At 41.5% G+C, this 27,536-nt stretch overlaps 3 protein-coding genes and 3 non-coding genes across 7 annotated transcripts; all 6 read right to left on the bottom strand.

The window, feature by feature from the left end:
* Positions 1-915: 915 nt before the first annotated feature.
* Positions 916-3,987, bottom strand: rpl13 (ribosomal protein L13). Its single transcript, XM_029639158.2, has 6 exons — positions 3,886-3,987; positions 3,293-3,410; positions 2,892-3,033; positions 2,245-2,418; positions 1,561-1,617; positions 916-1,122 (listed from the first exon to the last, which is right to left on the bottom strand). The coding sequence occupies exons 2-6, from the start codon at positions 3,394-3,396 to the stop codon at positions 964-966; spliced, it is 636 nt and encodes a 211-aa protein (XP_029495018.1). The 5' UTR covers positions 3,397-3,410; positions 3,886-3,987; the 3' UTR covers positions 916-963.
* On the bottom strand, positions 1,288-1,372 carry LOC115112588 (small nucleolar RNA MBII-202). Its single transcript, XR_003860962.1, has one exon. It is a non-coding gene; the product is annotated as a small nucleolar RNA MBII-202 (small nucleolar RNA).
* LOC115112583 (small nucleolar RNA MBII-202) lies at positions 1,940-2,019 on the bottom strand. The gene has a single exon (XR_003860958.1). It is a non-coding gene; the product is annotated as a small nucleolar RNA MBII-202 (small nucleolar RNA).
* On the bottom strand, positions 2,653-2,731 carry LOC115112587 (small nucleolar RNA MBII-202). The gene has a single exon (XR_003860961.1). It is a non-coding gene; the product is annotated as a small nucleolar RNA MBII-202 (small nucleolar RNA).
* Positions 3,988-5,104: 1,117 nt separating the features above from the next.
* LOC115112239 (glycine cleavage system H protein, mitochondrial-like) lies at positions 5,105-9,296 on the bottom strand. The gene is made up of 5 exons (XM_029639169.2): positions 8,877-9,296; positions 7,195-7,274; positions 6,748-6,811; positions 6,521-6,652; positions 5,105-6,202 (listed from the first exon to the last, which is right to left on the bottom strand). The coding sequence occupies exons 1-5, from the start codon at positions 9,025-9,027 to the stop codon at positions 6,105-6,107; spliced, it is 525 nt and encodes a 174-aa protein (XP_029495029.1). The 5' UTR covers positions 9,028-9,296; the 3' UTR covers positions 5,105-6,104.
* Positions 9,297-11,358: 2,062 nt separating this feature from the next.
* kars1 (lysyl-tRNA synthetase 1) lies at positions 11,359-22,814 on the bottom strand. Of its 2 annotated transcripts, XM_029639140.2 has the most exons (15): positions 22,714-22,788; positions 15,970-16,158; positions 15,655-15,796; positions 15,313-15,478; positions 15,113-15,206; positions 14,828-15,014; positions 14,546-14,671; positions 14,195-14,314; positions 13,946-14,108; positions 13,646-13,819; positions 13,455-13,540; positions 13,273-13,358; positions 12,969-13,095; positions 12,595-12,738; positions 11,359-11,660 (listed from the first exon to the last, which is right to left on the bottom strand). In XM_029639140.2, the coding sequence occupies exons 2-15, from the start codon at positions 16,110-16,112 to the stop codon at positions 11,586-11,588; spliced, it is 1,833 nt and encodes a 610-aa protein (XP_029495000.1). In that variant the 5' UTR covers positions 16,113-16,158; positions 22,714-22,788; the 3' UTR covers positions 11,359-11,585. The 2 variants fall into 2 exon arrangements, with proteins under 2 accessions (XP_029495000.1, XP_029495002.1); XM_029639142.2 differs by lacking the exon at positions 15,970-16,158 and having other exon boundaries at positions 22,714-22,814.
* Positions 22,815-27,536: the final 4,722 nt, after the last annotated feature.

Genomic DNA, 27,536 nt, shown 5'->3' with positions numbered 1-27,536 from the left:
GTGGAATAAATAGATACAGGCCTAATGAATTGATTTAAATTGACTAGATTTCCTCATATGAACTGTAACTCAGTAAAATCTTAAAATTGTTGCATGTTGCGTTTTACACCCCTATAAATACCAAACTGGAAATCTTAGGGCTAGGATGGGAATCTAGGAATTCCACAATCAACCTTTCCATAGATTCTTTTGACTACACAACTCAAAACCACATTTTCATGAACTACTACAGGGCTGGAGGATTGCTCATAAGTCCCTAAAACATACAAGCACACAAGGTTCTGGTTGAACTAGCAGTGAAACTAACGTGTGTTTCGGAGATGGAATTGACTCGCCCTGGGTGCCACATTCTATTGAGATTTGAAAGCAAACACTTCTGCTTTACATCACTTAACAGTTTGAATGGGTTTATGAAATTAATCAAGAGCAGTAAATTTAAGATCAATTATAGTTTGTGGATGAATTTACTTATACATTTTTGGGCTTGAGGACAATTGTGCTACATTTGACACGCTGAAGACGACTCAAAAAGCCACTTCCTTGAAAATGTAACTTCCATAGTGTGTACTTCACACTCAGGAGACTGGTTTCCACATACAATTAGAAAATGCCAGGGTGAGGGATTTTCAATGTAGTACAGCTGCCACTTGCTGGTAGTGACTGGGCAAGATGTATTCCATCCATTTGTCTCTTGGGTAACACAGTAAACACTATTTAACATTAGCATTGATGCCTGTATTTCTATAACCCATCAAATGTGAATTGAAATACTAACGCATGAAAAAACATTTTTTAAATGTACCTAAGTTGAGTGTTTAACACCATTGAACAGAAATGTATCCACAACTGCAAAAAAAAAAACATTACAGGATGAGATGGTAACAAACATGACCCTTCAAATTGAAAAATGACCAGTGAAGTTATACATGTTTTTATTTTTGAAAGTTCCATAGAAACTAACGGTTATTTCTTCTTGTCAATACTCTCAGCTTCCGCCTCCTTTGCCCTCTTGGCACGGATGCCGAAGAGACGGGCATTGGCACGGGCCATACGCAGGCTGGCGAAAGCCTTGAAGTTCTTTTCATCCTCAGAAATCACCCTGGCCTTCTCCTTCTTGTGTACCTGCAGCAAAGGGAGAAGAGCCCAATTACAACAATGTTGATGTAAATATATACTCATTAAGAGTAGGGCATTTCAGTCAGAGAAAGTCAAATACAATGAATGGATTAGGCACTATGTTATTACTCAATGATTTAATTATTTGTACGTCCACTTCTGTAAGTTAAGGCCCAGCACAATCTGGCAGTCATCAGATAATAGGTTCAAAGAGAATCATCAAGGTAATACAGAGATTCCGGAGAATTTGTCATCACTTGACTGCTGAAAGAGCTCGAACATATGTTCAATACATAAGACTCTAGATACATCCTCTAAATATTTAAATTATGACATGGTCATCCCATTTATATTCAATAACCATAATCAGCGTTAAGTTTGTTTTAAAGAACATGAACTTCCTTTTTTTGGGTGAATCAAGTGATATGAATGTGTGATACGTACATTCTTGATGGGCATGACAGCGCCAGAGAGCTGCGTGGCCATCTTCAGTTCCTCCTCCTGGAGAAAGGGAAAGGTTTTAATGCTCGCAGGAAAAGTAACATCTACCATGTGCACATTCAAGACAATGCAGTCAATCTAAAATGCTACTGGGGTGAAAAGAGATTTCAAACATTTAATTGCACACCAACTGAAACTAAATCTACAACAGAGCACGTAAACAAAGTCCAGATAACCATGCAGATCAATGTTACTCTGCACAAAATGCAGGAAAAAATGTCAAAACCTCCACAGACCAGTTTAAAGCCCAATTTCTACAGCTTAACTCCAAAACTTCCTTGCTAACAGGCCGTTTCAGAAACTACAGAATGGGCACTGGACACATGAAACCGGCAGTCATCAGATAATAGGTTCAAATGTAATCATCAAGGTAGTACAGAGATTCCGGAGATTTTGTCATCACTTGACTGCTGGCCCAGAGCTGCTCACAACCCAGGTTTCTTTATTTCAATCACAAGCTAATTTTCTGAAATCACGTTTAACAGTAATGTTACGCATGACTGATGAAATCTTCCAACGCAAATATTTATAATCTGAGCGTCAAATGAAGCAATCACTGACAATATGGTTATGCGTGTCCCATATGTTAATAAACACTCAACCCAACGTTCTATGACTGACACTTACAGTGCTGTCTCCCTTCTTGGGTGCGGAGGCCTTCCTGGGGAAGAGGATGAGCTTGGAGCGGTACTCTTTCAGGCGCTGTACATTGGCCTGCAGGGACTCCGATGACCTGTTGCGACGGCGGGAGTCAACAGAGATGCCAATGGTGCGGGCTGTCTTCTTGTGGATACCGGCAGCCTAGAGTACAAAGCACATGCAAAGCAGTGAACCAAATATTTGAGGAATGTTGGGCATTTAGTTGCTAGCCATGCCCGGACTTTTAGGAGTGTGAAGGCTTGCACATAACTCAATACAAGTAGATTGCTACATTCAGACAAAAAAGCCTGTCAAACAAAAATGGGTTAATAACTGGCTTGAGCCCCATGTTATGAATCAATTGACCAGTTTTAAGTTTTCATATGCACAGCACGCATTAAAACAAGCAGACATCAGCAAATAGGTTCAAGTTGAATCATCAAGGAGGTACAGAGATTCCGGAGATTTGTCATCACTTGACTGCTGTAAAAGGTTATAGTAGTCTGCAAGCCAAAATATATTCAATAAACTCACACCTTTCTTTCAGGCTGTTTAGTCTTACATAACGTACTAACACTGCCTAAACCTGGAGGTTATTATTCACAAAGTAAATGTACTGTTAATATTCCTCTTACCTTGAGCTCCTCCAGGGTGAAGCCACGTCCGGCGCGCACCTTGGTGTGATACCTGATGGTGGGACACCTGACTTGAGGCCGGAGGGGTCCGGCCACAGGACGTGGGGCAATACGACGAGCCTTGATCTGACGGGCCTTTCGCCTGAAAAATGAGGAGTCTGTTCATCACATAGACCTCCATCACACACATACATACATACCATGCATACAACAAAACTACACCATAGTCATAATTCCATACAGCTAGTTAACCAACTAGGTACATCACATAAACATGCTAGTTAATAGCTGGTAGGTTTGCATACAGCAGACGTTTGAAACGTAAGACAGTTCAACCAAAAGTTAACATGTATCCAACCATTATACTTTACTTAAAACCAATGTAACTAATCAAGGCCTACCTGCGAGTCTTCCTTGCGGGCTGGTTGAACCAGGTGCGCACCCTCGTCTGCCAGTCTTTGTGGAAGTGTGGGTTCAAAAGCATGCCATTCCGGCTGGGTGCCATGGTTGCCTACTTCCCTGAAACAGGAAATTAACACATGTAGAAACTAATCACATTTAGCAATAAGATCAGCCCATCCAGCGGAGGGAAAAAAATGAATGCTAAATGCTGTTAGCTAGCCATCACGTCCAGGCTAACTGGGGATGCACCAATTGATTTCAACACAAACAGACGTATATTTTACTGTGTTAATGGCTCCGTAATCATTGGAGTTAATTGTCGATAATCTAGATCATTACCGACAGGTTGGTGACAATGAAACAGTTGTAACGTCACTGACAACACAGACCTACATGCGTCTGCAACCCAGAAAGGTTTAGCAGTCAACCTATCTGGCTTGTCTTTATCTCAACTAACTCATCAATAGTCATATATTCTGAACGACAACATCATACACGTTGGCAATAAATGCATAAAAGTAACATACATTTTGATATATTGGAGGATTAAGAGCGATTTCGTTTGAAAGACAGTGAGCTTAGTTTCACATACCGTCTGAGGCGGAAAATGGCTGAAAGGAAAAAGGAAGTTCTAAAACTGTGCATTGTGGGATATGGCACCCAATGGTAGACGCAATGGTTCGTCAAACGGATGTACTAAAATGCACGTGTGAAGAGTTGTATTAAAACAGATTCAATCATAATCTTCGATTTAAAAAATATATATATCTTGTTCAGAATCCATTCAGATCGAATTAGCTTTTGTACGCTTTTTGTTAGTATATCAAATTTTCTTGGTTTTGGCATAATGCTAACGTGCTTTTCATACCATAATCAAGCCCCAATACAACACATATTGAAACAACCAGTATGCATGCATGAAAGATGCTTTGTTCAATAACTAATGGTCGTACACTCAAATCTGATTTATTGCTGATGTATTTTTGTAGGTACACCACAATGGGTCACTGCAGCCCCACAAAGTTACACACGGTTCACTTATGGACCTGTTTCACACAGCCTATTTTTCAGAGTATCCCCCAATTTTCCATTCTCATTGTAATGATAATGAATGACATGTTTTCAATGTAGGAGCGTTGTGCATCGAAATATTAAACCCTAATACTTTCTTGAAATCACAATAAAGATATGCAGCACACTTTTTAAAGTGCACATTAACAGCAACACCGTCACTCTGCTCATTGCATCAAGACAGGACCATCCCGAGAGGATCTTCTCTGTCCGACAGCCAAATGGTATTCATCTGTAAAGTATTTAAGCCCCATTCCCCTTCATAGTTAAAGGTTAAAAACTATATAGTCAAAGATTAGCTGTTTCTCTGCTACACTGATTCTGTGCCCACTTTTGCCATTAATCATTGACCAAACCCTCCCCTGCACCTCATCTCTATCTTGATCTAAGGGCAAAAGTCAAGGTGTGCCGAGAGTCAATGTTAGCAACGAGAAGCGGCCAGTATCAGCATGTTTGTTTCAGCAGTGCTTCTCTACCCCCTGGTTTTTCACATGTTAGGCATCAGAACAAAAAGGTCTAGTTCAAAGCAGGGTAATTTCTAGGAATAGGTCCACACACACCCTTCACAGAATGGGAAACTAGCCACTAACAATATATACTACTGTTCCATTAACCGACTGTGCTGATTATATGTTAATAAATCAGTGCTACTGTGTGGATATATTAAATGTGTTAATATCACTGGAGTGTAACTTTCAGTTACCATTAGCTTGAATCACTTGGGTTGGAAAATACAGCAGCAGGATATCAAATCAAATTTTATTGGTCACATACAGTTTAGCAGAGGTTATAGCAGGTGCAGCAAAATGCTTGGCTTCCTAGCTCCTAACAATGCAGTAAAAGTGTCAAACAAGTACACAAATAATCAAAAACAAGATATCATGAATGTCAGGACAAATCCAAATGAAATTTACGCATATATAGGGCTACACCAAAAATATATACTAAGAATATGTATAGCAGTAGACATTAGTGGGCTATGCCACCATCCAGTATATAAATACAGGCGGTGTATAAACAGTGTAACAAAAAAATGCAATATATCCCACATATTCCAGATGTTACCTCAAAATACAAAAATATCCCAAATATAATTGATTCTTGTTTCATTTGTGCTGTAGTCTTTTGTTCTAAAAGGTTATCTTGCTGAAGAATGTGAATCTACAAGTGTGGGAGTCTTTGGAAGTGCCAAGCTGCCAGCCAAAGTTTTGACTAGTCTTGCATTGCCAGACACCAAATTAAGTTCAGACTATTAGCTAATGACTTAAGGTGGTTTATGGAAGTGAATAGTACTGTATTTCATCCTTCCCACCAGATGGAATATAAAAGTCAAAATGAAAAAAAAACAATGGATTGTACGCTGTATTTCATTTATCCGACTTCTCATTTCCAACCTGTTGCCACTTGTCTGTATTTTCTTTCAGTCCAAACGAAGCACCTGAAATAATAAATCCTTGATTATTGTGCCAACAGGATTTATCGTTGTGCCAACAAGACATGGGAACAAACCATTCAGGTTGTCTTGTGGTTTCATCAGCAATAAGCACAAAGATGAGCATTGTTAATTAACATTTTGGTTATCTTGGTGATGAAACAATTACAGGCAAAATAAATAGGGCTACTTTACAGAATACCATTTGAGCTGAGATTTTACAGCCCGTCCAGATAGGATTAGTGTGAAAGACCTGTAGTCATCATTAAAAAGAACATTTAAAAAAGGAACATGGAGAGTCGAGCAGTCTACTCATCAAGGGATTTGATCAATTTCTCGTAGGAGCCATCGTCCATGAGGCCATCAAGTTCTGCAGGGTTGTCAATAGTCATCTTAATTAGCCAGCCTGGAAGTCAAAGAACAGCAACCATCAGTAACATTGTCAGGAGAGGGGATTTAATAGTATGTTGAATGATTATTCACCAACAAAAATCACATGAGGAGGAGGCAGGTACCCTTGCGGTTAAGAGCGTTGTGCCAGTAACCGAAAGGTCGCTGGTTTGAAACCCCAATCTGAATAGGTGAAAAATCTGTCAATGTGTCCTTGAGCAAGACAACCCTAATTTGCTCATCTAAGTTGCTCTGGATAAAAGAGTCTGCTAAATGACTAAAATGTCAAACATACACATCAACTGATTTGTCATGTCACTGTCTTGATACTCACCCCCTTCGTAGCAGGATTTATTCACTAGTCCAGGGTTGTCTGCCAGCTCTGTGTTGATTTCAGTTACCTCTCCAGTCAGAGGAGAGTACAACTCACTAGCAGCCTTCACGCTTTCCAAAGCACCAAACTCCTCTGAAACACAAGCAAAGGACATGCAAAACCCTCCTTACTGGCAACAAAGCTCATTTACTTGTGGGAGGAAACTTAAACAGGAATAAAAATCTCACCCATTTGTTCAAGTTTTTGCCCCACCTCAGGGAGTCCACAAAACACCACATCACCTAATGCTTCCTACAATGGAGGGACACAAATTATAACATTTTAGCAGATATTCATATTTGAAGTATACCTTGAGGAAAGTCTGGGAAGAATTCTAACGTGTAACTGATTTCATGAAGCATAAAATAAGGCCAATGAAAGTTGTGGTAAACTTAGTTATTGCACATATATCAGATTGGCCCTCAAATTTTAAGTCAGGCATAATACAAGTAGTCAATAGTTATACATATGTAAAATTGTATATGTCTTTGTATTGCAGGACAAGGTGCAAAGTCCCAAAATAAATCTCTCAAGACAATACAGGCATTATGTAGACCAATAAATGTCAGATTATCAGTAATTAAGAAACAGCAGCACACTAAATCATTGATTAAAGTATCAACCAAACTACCTACCTGAGCAAAATTGCTGATGCCAACTGTACCAACTCCACCCTCTACTCGTACCCACTCATGCTTGTCTGTGAATTTGAGGGCTGTAAAAATAGACATACACGTCAGATAATGGGATGTATGTGCATAGAAAAACAGCAGACTAATAAAGTATTAGTACACTACACTGACTAGTTGACACGGCCATAAACTTGAAAAACTAAAAAATGTAAAGTTCTGTGTTCTATGAGTACACAATCAGTTTAGGGTTTCCAAACTCTGGGGGGGGGGGGGTACCCATCCCAAACATTGCCCTTGATACTTACCGTCCAAAGGACACTAATGTACTATGGACCAGAGCCATAAAGTATTGTGCAAAACTACAAACCTAATTTAAAATACTGCATGATGGCAAAAGATACCATTAATGTACTGCCCCACATTCAGCCAAGTAATGTCAAACTAGATGTGAATTGTATTACTATCACCATTGTGATGTCAATTGCTCAAACAATGCACCAGCATTCTCCAGCTATTACTGTACACAGTATGAGTGGTGGGAGGAGCACACACATAACAGTTCTCTATTGGTTGAAGTAAAAAAAAAACATCCTTCCTCTAATCTGCTATGTAGGCTGTTCCTTCTATTAAATTAACTAGTAATATTTTATATTATTTTGGACAGATATGTAATCCAGATTTTGAGCAAGAAACATTAAAATATGGTTTATGTAAAACGCTGTCAATCTTTCCCGATATGCTGGGGAGGAAAGAAATGCCTCAGTGTCCAATGCTAGCATCAGATCATGCAGGAAAAAAAAAATACAGGTTTAAACCAGATTGTGAACTGTGCATGATGCTGGGGCATGGCTGGTTTGTCTGAAAGACTCAGGGGAGAGCCTTACCTTAATGGAGATCTTCAATATCATTTAGACTAAACCACCACATATGTATTTACCATTTGCAGACTACACATGTAGTAAATATGCTAAATATAGATGTATGATCAAATGTTTTACTCCTGACCAGCCCATGTCCAAACTCGTGCGTGACTTGCTGTTAGTAATTATCCATTACATTGGGGCACGAGAAAGTGGGTGTGAGGGCCTAACAAACCTAATTTTTTTTTAAGACCGTGGATAGCAGACCCAGCAAATCGTTGCAAGGTCAAGTTAAACCTCTGATAGGCTACACTGTAAAACATTATTTAAGAAAATGAACGCTTTAATCGACCTGGCTACCTTTGGGGACATCCCAGATAGCAGTTTATGGAAAGCGACCATATAATTCAAAATGTTACGGTTAAACCAACCTATCGCGGGGAGCGTTGTTCGACAGGCTGGTCAGGGAATCCCAAAATTCCATTGGAATTTCATAAAAACAAAATCACTTTATTTCTGTCTGGAAATAACGAGAGAATAGTTTACTTTTAGACCACGTAACAGCCAGCATTAGGCTACTTTTTATTTGTGCCATCGACCAAACTTTCTTAGCAGTGCATTCGTTCTAAACTGCTTACAAAACTGGATATGCTGATCACCAAATAAAATAAAAATCGTTCATGCTCTCTCTGACGTGTTGAAACGTACCGTGGGAATGTCACCAAAACAGCGTGAGATCATTCCCCCTCTGCGACTGGAATGTGTAGCCACACATCAATTGTGATGTTGATAAATCTAGCATGCAACATTGTAACAAATTGTTACCTGTGAACAGTCGCGAGGCGGTGCTCAGTGTCCGTGCGGTGTTTGCCTTCCATAAATGCCGATTTGCGGATATCTGTACAGGTCGAGAAAGCTGAACCAGTACTGTGGAAAAGTTTGCAGAAAGGCACCGGAACGCTACTCTCATCGCCATCTTCAGTGTCGGCCGAAATGATTACACATGCAATTGACTGAGTGGAACGCGCACAATCACCATTTGCGCGCTCTCGATATTAAATAGAAGCAGAATTTCTTCAGGACTATCTGGAAGTTGGACCGTATTTGCCGATAAGGCTTTTCCTTATATGGATACTCTCAATGCGTAATAAATGCGCAACAGAATATTTCGGAATATAATAGTTGTTTTCCGCATAGTTGGCAGTGTTAGATTTTCTTCTGTCTATTAGTCTGTCTACTCTGCATCTTTATGGCATTGTGGAACTAACCATAAGGTTTTGGGCGCGTTCCTCTGCCCAGGCGTTGCTGAAGAGTTTTATATTTTACACTGCCTGTATTTTAACTGTCAGCTAATCACATACGTTATAACAATCTGTCAATCTATGCCTTGGCACTCAACCATTGGTTGATTCATGCAACATCTGAACAGGGGAACGCGATCATTCTCATTATGCTTGGTAGGTTATGACTCTAAATAGTTTTTCCTCCATGAATATTACAGCCCCAACCCCGTCACTGTTTCTTTTGTGTCCGTTTTCCATTGTACTGTAGTACACAACTGTTGAGATTGGGTAACAGTTCCTAGAACATAGTGTTGCTTTCATTAACACTCCTGTTGTGTTCGTTTCATGTTAATTTATTCTGTGTTCCCGGTCCAAAATGACCGCCCCGTTATAGCTGATCATAATCCATAACAACCCATATATTATGTTGTTAGATCTTTTTATCAACTTAAGTTCTTGCGAACATTACAAGTTTTGAACTTCTACTTGCTATTTATGGCCTGTAGGCCTCATTGACCTGAGCTCATACAACTCGTTTTTGATAAAAAAAAAAAAAAAGCATGATGTATGGATTATTTTGACTATAACAAATACTCAGATGAAACATATTGTGCTATTTATCAGACTACTTTGTCAAAGTTTAACAAGGACTCTCCTCCTCACCAGTGTCATGATTAAAGATAAGGTCAATAGCCTCACATACATGAATGACTACATCGTTTGGACTACCTATCTTTTGGTCATTGTGCAAGCCACAGAATGAATTGTGAGCAAGGCCTCAAAAAAGCTTTAGATACCAGAGCTGCAAGAAAGGTTCTATATATTATTGAAACAATGTTGCGATTGTTTGTGAGAATGCCAACAGGTGTGGTTCCCATGGGGGAAAGATTCTATTTGGGAAAGGTTCCTTGTCATGGAACCCAAGAAGGGGAGTGAGGTGTGTGTGTGTGCTCAATCACACATGCATGTGGGGGTCTGGGAGAGGAAGTGTGTCCATCTCATGAATGGGCATGTGCCTGAACTCAATTTTATACACTAATTGTAGTCTCCCCATTCATTTTAAATGACCGGTAATCTTTGACCGGGAGCACCACAGATGTACAAAAGTTAAATAAAACACCCAAAGTTTTATGAAAATCATCTAAATGTGTTTTGTGTTCAGATGCCCTGTGTGGATAAAGTCATGGAACCTTATGACAATCAGATGAAATTAACTCAATTTTTCAGAGAGAACTTGTAAATCAGTCCAATTTGACCGGAACACAGCAGGAGGGTTAAACAAATTCTGGTTCTTGATAGATTTCACACTAGGGTCCAACAGTACTTTGCAGCATGACTAGAAAGTGATTGGACTGCATTCACTAGAAATGAACTTACAGAACACATCTACTCACCTTGTGCTCTTCCTCCTCTAACCAAAGGTATTGTACACAGGTCCTCCCACACAATCCTTTTAGGGGTGTGGTGCACATTGGTCGTCAAATATTCAGTCACTAGGGGTGTATTCATTACGTCTTGCAACAGAAACCGTTTACCAAACAGAAGGAAACAGGGATTGAGCTACCTGAATTTGTCCAATAGAAACTCTAGTTTGTTTCTAAATGTTTTCTGTTTGGAAAAAAGAAAAAGACAAAACATTTTGTAACAGAATAGGTGGTCATTCTGCCAAACAGTTTCTATTGGACAAATTCTGGTACGTTCCTCTGTTTCGTTTGTTTCCGTTTAAGACCATGGCTAAAGAACAGACCAGTAACCTAGGCCTACTACTACAGTATATCAGCTGTAGACGCATACTTTGACATGTAACTCAATCATGGGAATACAGAATCACATTTCTGTCCAATTTAATTTTTGTGCCAATGGCAGTTGTGAGTGAACATGTTTTTTTTCTAGTAGTTGGACTGTATAGCGTACAATAACACAACAAAACATGTCCAGAAACCCTCATTCACTGACATTACATTGGGCTTGGATGTCCACCACACTAATGAGGGAAGAAAGAATAGAGACAAAGCACAAGGTAATAAGAGCACACAATTTAATGTTTCATGTAATGGTGGAAAAATTATTTAAGTAACTTATTTCCCTTAATAATGCAGATTGCAAGATTCAAACCATATGATAAAATGGAAAACAGTCAATGCCACCGGGAAACAGTGAGACCAGACCAACAGACCAATCTGATTATTTCCCCAGGCTTCATCACCATGCCAACCCCTGCAGAGATCTGCCAGCAGGCGAGGTCACAATACTACACAGAGGTGCCCTCTGTGAGAGGGGCTGTCTTGTTGTCATCAGGCTTCATGGCTGGGAAGAACAGCACCTCCTGTGAAACAGAATTAACATCAGGTGGTTTCCCAGACACTGAGTCCTGCTGAAGTGCATTCAAGTTTGTAGTGTATTGCATGTGTAAACAAGCATCAAAACAGTGTCCCCTACTGCATAATAATAAACATGCATGCCTAAAGCCTTGTTCACATTGGCAGTTTGAAGCGACACACATGCAAATTCTTTTGCATTTCCGATTCAAATCTATTACTTTTCCTGCAGTCTGAACAGCCAAAAAGCACATTGAATCAAGGCTTGAAATATCTGGTTCCATGTGCTACAGTACAATGGAAGTCAGATACAAATCTGATTCCTGGCCATTCAACTTGTGTCTGAACAGTCAAATCTGATTTATTGTTTTTTAGACTTATTTGGCATATCTTGTTGCTTGCTAGCTACTCGGTTGACAGTGTGATAAGAACACGTGGTAGCTAACGAGCTTGTTAATGGTTTACAAACAAATGACTGGATGTTCTAGAAAGCTGAACAGCTACCTAGCTAGCAGACTGCTGTGACTAGCCAAAAAGGACTCCTTTTGAAAGGTGGATCATCTTATCATTTGAGCCTTTATAAGTGTTCTTACACTATGACTTTGAACATTTAAAGCAACTGGGAAACATCCATGGCAGACATTGTCGTGATCTTAGCTGCTACATAACTTCTGAGTGATAGGAAGCACAAGCACCACCAATCAGCCTACACCACTGAGCACACACCAGTCATTACTATGACAACTAGCATAGCCATGTCCGCAAATGACTGCCATCTGAACACACCCCCACCCCGATTTGGTCACTTGTAAATTCCTGTTTGAACACTCAGTATTCCAAAACAGACTTGAAAAACTACATTGATTTGAGCATTAAGGCCTACAGTGCTTTAGAGATTGCACAGGATCTATATGGGCCTCTGTCTGTATGTATTGACTGTACCTTGATGTTGTTAGAGTCTGTGAGGAACATGGTAAGACGGTCAAGGCCCATGCCCCAGCCAGCAGTTGGTGGCAGGCCATACTCTAGTGCCGTGCAGAAAGTCTCATCAATGGACATGCTCTCGTCATCACCCTCTGCCTTGGCCTAATAAAACACAAAAATACACACAGAAGCTAGATGAAAAACCAAAACAAAGTAGCTCATCAATATTTATGGGTGGTGACTCAAACAGGAAAATATCACAAAGAAAATGAAGCACCAATGGTAACTAAGTTGACGTAAGGCAACTTAGTTTGGGAAATGTGTCAGTTCAGTGGCCCCAACTACTACATTGCTTCTAGCATTACTCAGCCGACTCGCCCAGGCACACTGACCTTAGCCTGTTGCTCAAAGAGCTCCCTCTGTCTGATAGGGTCGTTCAACTCAGTGTAGGCATTACAAATCTCCTTCTTCAATACAAACAGCTCAAAACGCTCCGTCAGGCCTTTCTCTGACCGGTGCCTATATGGGGAGAGATCAAGGAGAGCATAGCTAGAGACATCAGCATTGACAAGCAGGGGGCACTGCAAGACCTATGTTGACTCTTATTTCAAATGGTAACCTGCAGTCCATTGGAATGTGAATAAGAGCATTGTTGCTTGTTTTTAAATGAGTGTAATATGGATAGGAAGAGCTCACCATTTGGCCAGGGGGCTCATGATCTGTGGGTGGTCACAGATGAACGTGGGGTTGATACACGTGACTTCCAGGAAATCTCCCACCAACTGCAGGGATAAACATCAACTTCAGTTTAGTCGTGATGTCAACAACACGGAAGAGGTATAGGAGGAGGGTTTCCTGATGTAAATTAGAAAAGGCACCTTGTCAAGGAGGCGGGCAGTGGTTCTAGGAGGAGGGCACTCCACTCCTTTCTGGGCACACAGCTCATCAAAGAATTTACGTGTCTCTGGGGTGGGTGGAGAGGGACAGGTCAGTAAGACAACCTAGGAAATTCTATAAATATATAGAGGTATAGCTGTGGCACTGTACTGACCGGCATTCATTATCTTACCGTCACTGTCGTAGGTGTCAGCAGCTGGGAACTTGACGCCCATCTCCTTCTCCAGGTCGTGCGTCATGCTGACCCTCCTGAAGGGAGGAGTGAAGTCGATCTCATAGGTCGGGCCCTCTGGACCCTCTGGATGATACTTCACTTTGTACTCTCCAGTGATGTGCTTGACCATCCCTGATGGGAAGAGAGAGTAGACCAGTTAGTTATGGAACCTAGCAGCTACATACCTACATGTCACTGTGAGTAACACTATATATTCACATTCCAGAATGATGAAGCAGAAACACCCCCTTCATTCACCCGAGAGAAGCTTCTCTGTGATATCCATCAAGTCATGGTAATCTGCATAGGCCATATAGAATTCGCAGGTGGTGAACTCTGGATTGTGGGTGAGGTCAATGCCTTCGTTTCTGAACTGCCGTCCAATCTCATACACTCTGTCAATCCCCCCAACCACAAGCATCTGGGAAAAAAAGACACAGAAATATGAGCATTGAGTTGAAAGTGTTTTTTCATGTGTTATTGGTTCTTCCTCGGGGGACATGTTACCTTGTGGTAGAGCTCAGGAGCGATCCTCATGTAAAGGTTCATGTCTAGGTCGTTATGGTAGGTCACAAAGGGTTTGGCCACGGCCCCACCAGGAATCAGGTTCATCATGGGCGTCTCAATCTGTAAGAAACGTGTGTTGTGGTTTTAAAGTCTCAGTTACCTATCTCCATCTATCACCAAAACCCTGTTTGTGAAAAAGAAACCTTTAAAATAACTTTCCACATCAAAGAGAAGAAGCTTTACCCCTCTTGAAGTCTTAACCCGAACTCCTCCACACTCCAATGTAATTTTCCTGACAAACCATTTAAAAAAAAAAAAAAAAAAGTGCCCCCTAGTGGCTATTTCCCTCACCTCCAGGAATCCCAGCCCATCCAGGAAGCTGCGGAGGTAAGTGATGATCTTGGCACGTGTTACAAACTTCTGCCTCACATAGTCATTGAGAATCAGATCCAGGTATCGCTGGCGAAATCGTGTTTCCTGGAGGCAATGGGTTAGAGAAAGTGTGAAGATCCCAAAAAATTGTAATTTCTTCTGCAGGTTACATGAATTAAAGGTGTCATGTATCATCTCTCATTTATATGAAGGCCTGACATGTTTTCTGTATGTCCACTACAGGATTGTGAAGGTGCTCACCTTGTCCTTGAGACCAAAGTGCAGGTGGGGCAGCATGTGCAAGCAAGGTGAAAGCAGGGTCATCTCTATGGGAATGATGCTCAGTTCGCCCTTTTTGGTCTTCCCTGGATTACCACGAACACCGATGATGTCACCACGCCGCAGCTTGTTGTTGATGCGCACAAACTCCTCCTCAGACTTGTAGCTCCTGACAGGAAAGATTGACAGACGGTGTTAGAAAAGATACATGAGGGAGTTATGAGCTCACATGAGTAGTGTAGTTCTGGGAAGGACCATGTTCTGTACCTGTTGGTTGCCATAACTTGCAGCTTGACGCCTTCCCCTCGCAAGTCATAGAAGATTAACTTGGCCCCGGACTCTCTCTTGGCATGAACACGACCTGCCAACCACAGAGTTTCACATATGTCAAAAATACAGATTGACCATCAAATGACAACATCATATTATTTCAAATCACAATATTTGAAAACAATTGTTGTCAGTACCTGATACATTGAGGACAATGTCTGTTAGCTGGTCTCCAGGCTGTAGGTGGTTGTATTTCTCAATGAACCCTGTGAGCGACAGATCTACATTGTACTTGTGAGGGTATGGGTCCTCTGCTGTGCCCTTCAGAGCTTGGATGGCTTGAGTGCGGATCTTAAAGTATTGCTATTGGAATAAACAATATAAAGTGAGGTTAGTGCAAATGTACAAGAGCTCAATTACTGCAGCCCTATTTTTGAGAAATATATATTTTTAATCTTCTACTAAGATCAGCAGTCAAATGTTCTGAAGAAAATCACAAGAGGGAGGGAAGGACGATCCTAAACATCCATATAGCTCACGTTAGGGTCCAGGGTCTCCTCATCTCCCCCGTATGCATTCTGAACTGCCTGGTCATTGGTCTGCTTCTGCTCAACCTGCTCTTTGACTTTGGCTTCCTTCTCAGATGCCTTCTTCTCAGCTTTCATTCGCCTCTTCAGCTCACTGACAACAACACAGACACAGAGGGTAACATCAGGGTATCTAGTGGACTCAGCATCGAGGTTGAGGACTACTCGGGAGACTACTTTATGAAGCCATACAAGTAATTCCTAAAAAGGGAATCATTCATGACAAAAGGTTAGTTGTTTTTCTCACTGAACGGAAAAGCCACCAACCTTTTATCACCTCGCCAGCGAGTCCCCTGAATTAGAGCTGGGACTGACACTGTGCTGGGGAGAGCGAACTTTACCCCCTGAGCCCTGACCCCAAAGGCTTGACACACCTGGTGCCTGGCAGTCCTGACCACCAGAGTCAGCATGGTGATGCAGGCTGACCTACTGTGCTATACCAGTCAATGACCAGACCTGGAGAGACACACACACACAGCTGACTTATTTCTGTGAATTTGAAACATGGGAACAACACTTCACATGTTGGATTTATATTTTTGTTCAGTGTAAATGGGTTTAGTAACACTGGTGTAAAGTAAGTAGAAACACTTTGAAGTACTACATAAGTAGTTTAAATATTTTTGGACTACTTTTACTCCACTACAATGAAGTAAAAGTCGCAGGACTTTGCAGTTCGAAAACTCTGCCGTCATTTTCATATGGCCCTGATATATATCGGGGGTGTCTCTCTATAAAAGTCCCTGGCCTCACACCAAAACACAGATTTAAGAGTCAAACTATCGTTCAAAATCAACAACCAACCCATGTCAATGTTGATGTCCTATTTCGGGTCGTGATTCGGTTAAGTTAAATAACAAAGCAACTGATTTGCTTCTTTTCCGTTTCGCCAGCCTCCCAGAATCTCCATCCGAAATTCCAGAATTTACAGAATGATTGTAAATTCTCTTCTAACCAGTGATATAAAAATTCTTATATTCTGTGTGTCATTTGAATAGGGAACTGACAGTGTTTTAGCAACATTACTTAAAAAATAAAAAAAATCTGACAATGTGACCAGTTAGATATGGTCATTTCCACATCTTAATAAATTCATAGAATGATTGGGAACAACATTTGAAAACTATCACAATGTAGAGTGGGAAAGTGGCCATGCGTTTGGAAAAATAATAGATACTGCAGTAAATAATTTACAACAAAAAAACATCTGTCTCACCCAGGACCGGAGTCTACGCAGACTGGTGCAGAATAACCAATCAAAGCCAACAGTAGGCCTTTATGCCACACATGCCTCCTATCATTCGATTTGACCTGGACTGTGTTTACAGGCAGTAGCAACGACACGATTTTAGATCATTAGAAAGCATTCGCCAAAAGCCACAAAATACACCTGAATGGATTTCTACAAATATTTAAATATCATGGGAGTCCTATTGATCAATCAACCATGAAAAGGTAGGCTCCCTCTCCCTTAGTTATGCACATCGACAACAGCAAGATCAACAACTAATGCTATCCAGAGCGAGATTAGATGAACACTTAAACCATTGCCTGGCAATGCATGCTTGTCCCCAACCCACGTTTGACAACTGAATGGGAACTTTCCGGCACGCACAGTTGATCCATGCCAAATACATTTGATTGACAACTAAGTAAATTGTTGGTAAATTACCTTCAGTGTGTCAGTGTGCTCTGGGTCGTTCGTAAATTCAGCGCATTGTCAGATTGTCTGTTTGTAAATTCAGAGTGTTTTTCTCTCCAAGTATTCAGAGCCACACACACACACTACACTGGACGCTGTGGTTGAGGAGTAGGGTTGATCCGAGCGTTCCTCACAATGGCAGTCAAGCACCAAGTCAAATGGCCACCTCACTCTTGACCATTTTACTCGCCCTAGCAGAGCTGGTTAGGCTGTTTCCATGTTATTTAGAGCGTTAGTGACTAACTGCACTAGTGGCAACAATTCATCAGTTATTCTGCACTCTGGCACATTCAGACAAGAGTGCTCTGAAATCGGAGTAGATAGCCAGAGTGAATTTACAAATGCAAGAGATATGCTAACTGGATAATAGTTGTTCAAGGTCAGCATAGTTAAATAGATAGCCAGCAACGCGATTCACATTTATTGCTAGCTGAACAAATGACGCCTGTATCTCTAGTTGTAACCACCAAAAACAACATGGGGAAAAAGGTCAGTCACTCATCCAATGACTTCCTCCTTAGCTGGCTAGCTAGCTACCTAACGTTAGGCGCCATGCTTTTAACTTGCTAAATAAATAGATTTGCTAGCTTATTAGCCATGTTATGACTGACTTTTGATCATTGCCTTGCTAGTTATATTGTATTGGAATTCCCAGGATTAGTTCAATTTCTTCATATTTGTTGAGTAGTTAAAGTGCTGTCAGTTCAACTTTAAACAGAGCATACGACCTAATCATTTGCCTGTTCTATTGGATGTTAATGTGATATGAGTGACTAACAAAATAGTGTTGCTTTAAAAAAAAAACTTTCTACATTGGCAACCCACTTTAAAAAAATCCAACATGTTGGCTGTTGGCTGTTTTCTACAAGTTGTCCTCTAACCAGTGATATCCACATTATTCCCAGATTCCATGTGCTTTATCAGTAGGGTTCCTTTGAACAGGATTTGCAATCTGACCCCCCTCCCTCTCCTGTTCTATTGATTACAACTTGATATCGATATGAGTGATTGACAAATAAGTGTTGCATTTCCCTTTGTTTTGGCGAACCCCAAATCAAAACGTGAACCGTTTCAGGAAGCTAGGCGAATGTCGCACGTCACTAATTCACAGGTGAGGCATTTAAATGTAAAACATTTTTGGGGATAAAAATAGAAATGCATTCTGGAACGTGAACTTTCATGTGCCTTAATAACAAACTTGTATGCCATCTGTAAATATGAATCAAATTGTTAAATTCCGAGCCTAGTTGGTTTAGCCAAGGAAAAAGACAGGAACCTTCCTGCTGACCATGATTGGCTGAAATAATGGATGGGGCTGGTCATACCGAGAGATGAGTTTGGATTGGTCTGTAATGTAGCATGCTTCTGTCTATAACATGAGCTGCTCAGTACGTCAATTTGTTTGTACTGTATGGGTTGGGATTATGTTTCATTATTTAGCTAGTTACCCTTTATATCTAAACAAGACTACTTCGCCAGATGATTACACGACCCATCAAGTTAGCCAGGTGTGTCTGGGGATGAGTACAACGATCCATTGTATTTCATTATTTTTGCTACTACTTTCACCACTTTTAGTCTTGAAATCTTTGTTTGTTTACTACACGGCCTCACATGTGAATCCTTAAAGAGATTGGTGGGGATAGGCTCAAGGAGGGTGTGAACTATGCTGAATGGGTGTAGACAAAGAGCTCTCCAGTAGGTGTACCTAAACATTCAATGGCCATTTTCTCAAAAGTAGTGATGGAAGTTTTACTTTCAAAGCAGAATTACTTACCCATTGTTCCTCAACTGCAGTGTATGATACACGATTTTGAAGTCGATAACTATTTTCAACTTATGTTTTACGAATAACAATGGAACTTAACATTCATTTCCAATAGTATTCTAATTAAATCAGGTAAAAACTGCTGACTGAGTCGGTGCTGTGATTGATTTATTTTGATGATATACCTGACATCGTGAAAACAGCTTTGTCCTGTCTAATCACGTTTCAGTGTCAAAAAAAGTGAAGCATTTTCATTGACTTTTGATAATGAAGTACAGTTGAAGTCAGAAGTTTACATACACAAATACATTTAAACTCAGTTTCACAATTCCTGACATTTAATCCTAGTAAAAATTCCCTGTCTTAGGTCAGTTAGGATCACCACTTTATTTTAAGAATGTGAAATGTCAGAATAATAGTAGAGTGATATTTCAGCTATTATTTCTTTCATCATATTCCCAGTAGGTCAGAAGTTTACATACACTCAATTAGTATTTGGTAGCTTTACTTTTAAATTGTTTAACTTGGGTCAAACGTTTTGGGTAGCCTTCCACAAGCATTCCTCCTGACAGAGCTGGTGTAGCGGAGTCAGGTTTGTAGGTCTCCTTGCTCGCACACGCCTTTTCAGTTTTGCCCACACATTTTCTATAGGATTGAGGTCAGGGCTTTGTGATGGCCACTCCAATACCTTGACTTTGTTGCCCTTAAGCCATTTTGCCACAACTTTGGAAGTTTGCGACCAAACTTTAACTTCCTGACTGATGTCTTGAGATGTTGCTTCAATATATCCACATCATTTTCCTACCTCATGAAGACATCTATTTTGTGAAGTGCACCAGTCCCTCCTGCAGCAAAGCACCCCCACAGCATGATGCTGCCACTCCGTGCTTCACGGTTGGGATGGTGTTCTTCAGCTTGCAAGCATCCCCCTTTTCCCTCCAAACATAATGATGGTCATTATGGACAAGCAGTTCTATTTTTGTTTCATCAGACCAGAGGACATTTCTCCAAAAAGTACAATCTTCGTCCCCATGTGCAGTTGCAAACCGTCGTCTGGCTTTTTTATGGTGGTTCTGGAGCAGTGGCTTCTTCCTTGCTGAGCGGCTTTTCAGGTTGTCGATATAGGACTTGTTTTACTGTGGATATAGATACTTTTGTACCTGTTTCCTCCAGCATCTTCACAAGGCCCTTTGCTGTTCTGAGATTGATTTGCACTTTTCACACCAAAGTACGTTCATTTCTAGGAGACAGAACGCATCTCCTTCCTGAGCGGTATGATGGCTGCGTGGTCCCATGGTGTTTATACTTGCATACTATTGTTTGTACAGATGAACGTGGTATTTGGAAATTGCTCCCAAAGATAAACCACACTTATGGAGGTCTATCATTTATTTTTTGAGGTCTTGGCTGATTTCTTTTCATTTTCCCATGATGTCAAGCAAAGAGGCACTGCGTTTGAAGGTAGGCCTTAAAATAAATCCACAGGTACACCTCCAATTGACTCAAATGATGTCAATTAGCCCATCAGAAGCTTCTAAAGCCATGCCATAATTTTCTGGAATTTTCCAAGCTGTTTAAAGGCACAGTCAACTTAGTGTATGTAAACTTCTGACCCACTGGAATTGTGATACAGTGAATTATAAGTGAAATAACCTGTAAACAATTCTTGGGAAAATTACTTGTGTCATGCACAAAGTAGATGTCCTAAACAACTTGCCAAAACTATAGTTTGTTAACAAGACATTTGTGGAGTGGTTGAAAACTAGTTTTAATGACTCCAACCTAAGTGTATGTAAACTTCCGACTTCAACTGTACATGGCCTCACATGTGTATCCTTAAAGAGATTGATGTGGCTAGGGCTTAAGAGGGTGGGAACTACGCTGAATGGATATAGAGAAAGAAGAGCTCTCCAGTAGGTGTACCAAAATATTAAAGGGACATTAACTTGTAAGTGGGGTTACAAGTATGATATACCATTTTGTAGTCTGTATTTTCATCCAATGTAAAAAAAAAAAAAACATTGAGGTGGTGGGTCAAAAATGCATCACTTCAAAATGTAGCTGGCTGTCTTCAACAGGTTGTCCTTTAAGACAGTGATGTAAACAATATTTCCAGTTCCGGTTTTTTGCTGTGTTGGTTTCAACAGCGCATATGTAACAGTATAACTTTAGACCGTCCCCTCACCCATACACGGGCGCGAACCAGGGACCCTCTGCACACATCAACAACAGTCACCCACGAAGCATCGTTACCCATCGCTCCACAAAAGCCGCGGCCCTTGCAGAGTAAGGGGAACTACTACTTCAAGGTCTCAGAGCAAGTGACGTCACCGGTTGAAACGCTATTTAGCGCGTACCACCGCTAACTAAGCTAGCCGTTTCACATCCGTTACACATACAATCTCATTTCCCCCTTAAATCGCTATGAGTGTTTAATATATCACAAAATGTGCCTGCATATTGATTTGGACACTTAAATGGCTCAATGTCAAAACAGAGTTTATCAAAAGTTATTGTCAACACATAAATAGCATATCAGTATGACCTGAACGGTTGGTGAAGTCAGGAAGCAGCAACAGCATCATCATCATTTTCAATTGGTTTTAGGAATAACTTAACATTAATTTCCAATTGAATCAGGTTAAAACTGCTGAATGAGTCCAAAACCGTACTGTGATTTTTTTGATAAACCCGTTCTCACTATTTCAGATATGCCCTGTCTAGTCAGTGTTAAAAAAGTAATACATTTTTTAAAATTTACTTTTGAGAATTATGTATAATAAAAAACAAATACTTAAGACTTTTACACAAGGAATATTTTACTCTAACTTTCACTTGACTCATTTAATATTAAGGCAACTTTACTTTTACTCAAGTATGACAATTGGGTAATTTTTCCACTGAGTAGGAAGAACATTTTCACTATCATTCTGAGCTGATCAGTCAGACCATGTAGCCTAGAAGTAATTTAGCTAGCTAAATCCACTAGCTAGCAAGCCATCCCATTGCAGAAGTGGAATTATAGGATAATTCGCTTGGATGCATATAAAGCTGATGTGTTCAATGTTTCCCCACATAAATAGCACACCAGTATCACTTGAAAGGTTGCTGCATTTGGCACGCAACTCATTACGGTAAAGCTAAAAAAGGCTAACACTACTTTAGCTAAAACGTGGTTTTGTTCATAAACCTACATGAAAACAAGAAACTTCAAATCAGCAAATAACCATGGGTAATTTGTACGATGCAATATGGGTTTTGTAGTCATCTACGCACAGAATAGGATGATAAGCATGCATGCGTGCCCATTAAAGGACTACAAGTAGCACGCGCGATATGCAACTTGAACCGAATGGACCATTGGAATTTGTATGCACATGGTAAACTTGTTTTTCCATCGTGCTTTATCCGAACTGGTGCAACAATATCCTACTACTTTTATCGTTTAATAACAAGGATGTGATCCACACACACCATCAAAGTGTTGCAAACGTCTTCATAAATGCTGTCCAAAAAAAAGAGTGAATCGACAATGGCTTACTTTTTGCTGAGTTTCTCTGCATCCACCTCGGTAACGTCTGCCATCTTATTTTTCTCCTTCGCTAGGCTTTGTCGGGCGTTGGCATCCAAAGTTATGGTGCATTACCGCCACCTACAGTATTGGACAGTGGGCCAGGGAGAAACTAAATTCTACCTGCCAGCCACGTTTGTCATTAAAAAATATTACAAAATATTTGAGACTGTATCTAATGACGTTCAACTCAGTATACTCTTTAAACTAATTTCCTCTATTCCCTTCTCCCTCATACTAGATATCAGCCTCTCTCTTTCCCTCTCATACTTCCCACACTGTATCAATACATGCTCCACTATCTCTCTCAAAATCAAATCAAATACAAATGTATTTGTCACATGAGCTGAATACAACAGGTGTAGGTAGACCTTACCATTAAAATGCTTACTTACAAGCCCTGAACCAACAATGCAGTTTTAATTAAAAGACTGCAGTTTTAAGAAAAATATTTACTAAATTAACTAAAGTAAAATAAATCAAAGTAACAATAAAATAACAATAACTACGCTATATACAGGGGGTACCGATACTGAGTCAATGTGCGGGGATACAGGTTAGTCGAGGTAATTGAGGTAATATGCACATGTAGGTAAAGTGACTATGCATAGATAATAAACAGCAAGTAGCAGCAGAGTAAAAAAAGGGGGGGAGATCAATGCAAAAAGTCTTGGTAGCCATTTGATTAGCCGTTCAGCAGTCTTGTGGCTTGGGAGTAGAAGCTGTTAAGAAGCCTCTTGGACCTAGACTTGGCGCTCCGTTTCCGCTTTCCATGCGATAGCAGAGAGAACAGTCTATGACTAGGCTGGCAATTTTTGGCAATTTTTAGGGCCTTCCTCTGCCTGGATGGCAGGAAGCTTGGCCCCAGTGATGTACTGGGTCGTACACACTACCCTCTGTGGCGTTTTGCAGTCGGAGGCCAAGCAGTTGCCATACCAGGCAACCAGTCATGTTCTCGATGGTGCAGCTGTAGAACATTTTGAGGATCTAAGGACCCATGCCAAATCTTTTCAGTCTCCTGATGGGGAATAGGTGTTGTCATGCCCTCTTCACGACTGTCCTGGTGTGTTTGGGCCATGATAGTTTGTTGAAGATGTGCACACCAAGGAACTCTCAACCTGCTCCACTACAGCCCCGTCAATGAAAATGGGGGCGTGCTCGGCCCTCCTTTTCCTGTAGTCCACGATTATCTCCTGGCAATAATCACACTTTCCTGTTGGAGGTTTTCCTACCAAATGTAAAGTCTTATTCAACTGGCTGTGTCCCAGCCTTAATCTAAAAATAGCCCCCTCTCTTCTGTCCATTCCTGCAGTCCTCCCCGACTTTCTTCTGTACTTGCAATAAATGCCTGCTCTTAGTATCTCTATTCCACTGCTCCTGCCATCTCTGCATCATCACTGTCCATATCAGGGGATTTGCCTCTGCCTTGCTCATTGAAACTCCAACATCAACATCCCTGAAGAAAGTGCTTCTTTAGCCAGTACATCAGCTGTCTCTTTCCCCTCCACCCCAACATGGACTGGAACCCAAGTAAATCTTATTTGTATACCCATTTATCTAATCCTGCAATGGGCTTGTAGTACATCATGAAGCAGGTATTGTCTGCTACGTGATCTAAAGGACTGAAGACTCATCAACATTGCACATGAATCGGAGCAAATAGCTACTCTGTCTGGCTTGACTTCTTCAACCCACTGCAAGGCCAACAGTATGGCCATCAGCTCTACCGTATATAGAGCCAGATGATCTGTAATACGTTTCCTGAGTGCCACCCCACATTCCTGCACTACAAATGCTGACCCAGTGTGTCTGTCCTTGGATCTTTTGAACCATCTGTGTAAATGGCCACAAAATCTTGATACACAGTATCCAGACGTCTCTTTAACAAATCAGATGGATCAACACCCTCCCTATCTTTCCCTAGTCTCTCCAATACTTCTAGGTGGAGGCGGGAGTAGCCATGCAGGGTTTACAGGAATAGCTGAATATTACCCACCCACCCAAAGCTTGTGTTCTGTGCTCGCTCATGTTCCCAGCATACCTGTAAAATCCCTTTCGCAGGATAAGACAGCCCATGTCCCTGTAGGTTGACCCAATAATTCAGCTGCTGTCTCCTAATCTGCAATGGCATGTCCTCCATCTCCACCTGTAGTGCAGCCACTGGGGAGGTCCGAAACGCCCCACTCCATATTCCTTGCCCCTCTATGACATCTAGACTTTCCAATGAGGTCTGGACTGCCGAACCATATGCTATACTGCCATAGTCTATTACAGATCAGATCAATGCAACATACAATACATGGTCCTCAATGAGGAATGAGGAATGCCCCCCACATCACATTTAGCACCTTCTTACACTTTCCCACCACTCTCTTTCTGTGTTCTGCCCAGGTCAGTCTAGCTCCAATGTATACCCCAAGGAACCTGAAGGCCCCCACCCTCACCAAGTTTCTCGAATATACTGTAACCTCAAGCATACCTCATCACCCACCTTCCTCCTGGTAAATAATACCTGACTCCCCACATTAATGCCCACCGCTCTACCTCATCAATTGCCTCCTGTACCTTCCTGACTATGTATGGCACATTTCTTCCCCTCTTCCATAAGGCCCCATCATCTGCAAATAACGATCTCCCAATATCCGGCCATACCTGAGAGTACATCATTCATCATGAATGAAAACAACAAAGGCCTAATTACGCTCCCCTGCGGTGTACCATTATCCACCAGGTAGCTAGCTGCCTTGTCCTTCCCATCTGGACAAGAGGAATACCTATGTAAGAATGCTGTTCATAGCTCAGCCTTCAACACCATAGTACCCATCAAGCTCGGGCCCTGGGTCTGACCCCCGCCCGATCTTCAACACAGGGCCCCAACAAGGGTGCATGCTCAGTCCCCTCCTGTACTCCCTGTTCATCCTTGACTGCGTGACCACTCACACCTCCAACTCAATCATTTGCAGACGACACAACAGTAGTAGGCCTGATTACCAACAGTGACGAGACAGGCTACAGGGAGGAGTTGAGGACCCTGGCGGAGGGGTGCCAGGAAAATAACCTCACTCAATGTCAACAAAATGAAGAAGCTGATCATGGACTTCAGTAGACAGCAGAGGGTGCACGCCCCTATCCACATCGATGGGACCGCAGTGGAGAAGGTCCTTGGAGTACACATCACTGGCAACCTGAAATGGTCCACCCACACAGACAGTGTGGTGAAGAAAGAGCAACAGCGCCTCTTCAACCTCAGGAGGCTGAATAAATTCGGCTTGGCCCCTAAGACCCTCATAAACTTTTACAGATTCACAATTGAAAGCATCCTGTCGGACTGTATCACCGCCTGGTACGGCAACTGCACTGCCCGCAACCGCAGGGCTCTCCAGAGGGTGGTGCAGTCTGCCCAATCCATCACCGGGGCTACACTGCCTGCCTTCCAGGACACCTACAGCACCCGATGTCACAGGAAGGCCAAAAAGACCATTAAGGACATCAATCACACGAGCCACACTATCACCCCGCTGTCATCCAGAAGATGAGGTCAGTACAGGTGGATCAAAGCTGGGAAGGAGAGACTGAAAAACTGCTTCTATCTCAAGGCCATCGGACTGTTAAATAGCCATTACTAGCCGGCTACCACTCGGTTACTCAACCCCACACTTTAGAGGCTGCTGCCCTATGTACATAGACATGGGAATCACTGGTCACTTTAATAATGGAACACTAGTCAGTTTAATTATGTTTACATACTGCTTTACTCATTTCATATGTATATACTGTATTCTACTGTATTTTAGTCAATGACATTGCTCATCCTAATAATGATATATTTCTTAATTCCATCCTTTTGTTTTTAGATGTATTGTGTGTATTGTTGTGAATTGTTAGATACTACAGAACTGTTGGAGCTAAGAACACAAGCATTTCGCTACACCCGCAATAACATCTGCTAAATATGTGCATGTGACCAATTAAAATTGGATTTCCCCACCCACACCTGTATAGACCTTCCAAACAGGAAATCCTTTATCCAGTTGTACGTTCTTCCCCCTACCCCCATAATATCACGCTTGATTAACAACCCCTCCTTCCACATCATATCATACGCCTTCTCCACATCAAAAAAGACAGCTACAACATTCTCCTTGTTCACCTGATCCTTCCTGACCTCTGATTCTATGCAGAGCACTGGGTCCATAGTTCCCCGGCCCCTTCCTGAACCCACTCTGATGTGGCGATACTAGCCCCTTGCTCTCCAGGAAGTAAGTTAGCCTCGCCGTAATCATACGTTCCATAATCTTTCACACGTGATGTTAAAGCTATTGGCCGATAGTTTGTTGGCCTCACTGGGTCTTTCCCGGGCTTCTGGATTGGTACCACTACTGCCTCCTTCCAGCTGCTTGGACGTTCCTCTCCTCCCACACTCTGTTGTACAACACCAATCAGGATGTTGTACATCACTAAGATGGGCAAACATAACATAGCACACCTCATCTTTCCCAGGTGAAGATAACCCAGCCTTGCCCATTGCCCTTTTCACCTCTGCCATGGTGCATTCAACACATCATTTACATCGTCCCTCCTATCTGGTGCTCCTCTCTCGTTCTCTCTCTCCCCCTCCTCTGACAAAATTTGCCGAGCTATGCACTTGGACAAATGTTTTGACCATCATCTCTGCCTTCTCATCTGTATCCTCCCCACTCGTCAACACTGGATAATTTCACTCCCTTCTAACCTCACTTCTCCCACAGGTGTCGCCCTTCCAATGGTGTCACAGAACCGACGCCAACCGGACC

The sequence above is a fragment of the Oncorhynchus nerka genome, linkage group LG28, assembly GCF_034236695.1.
Source record: "Oncorhynchus nerka isolate Pitt River linkage group LG28, Oner_Uvic_2.0, whole genome shotgun sequence".
In the NCBI taxonomy this organism is placed as follows: domain Eukaryota; kingdom Metazoa; phylum Chordata; class Actinopteri; order Salmoniformes; family Salmonidae; genus Oncorhynchus; species Oncorhynchus nerka.
Note: the sequence above shows the minus strand (reverse complement) of the source record. Positions and strands in the feature narration are given on the sequence as shown.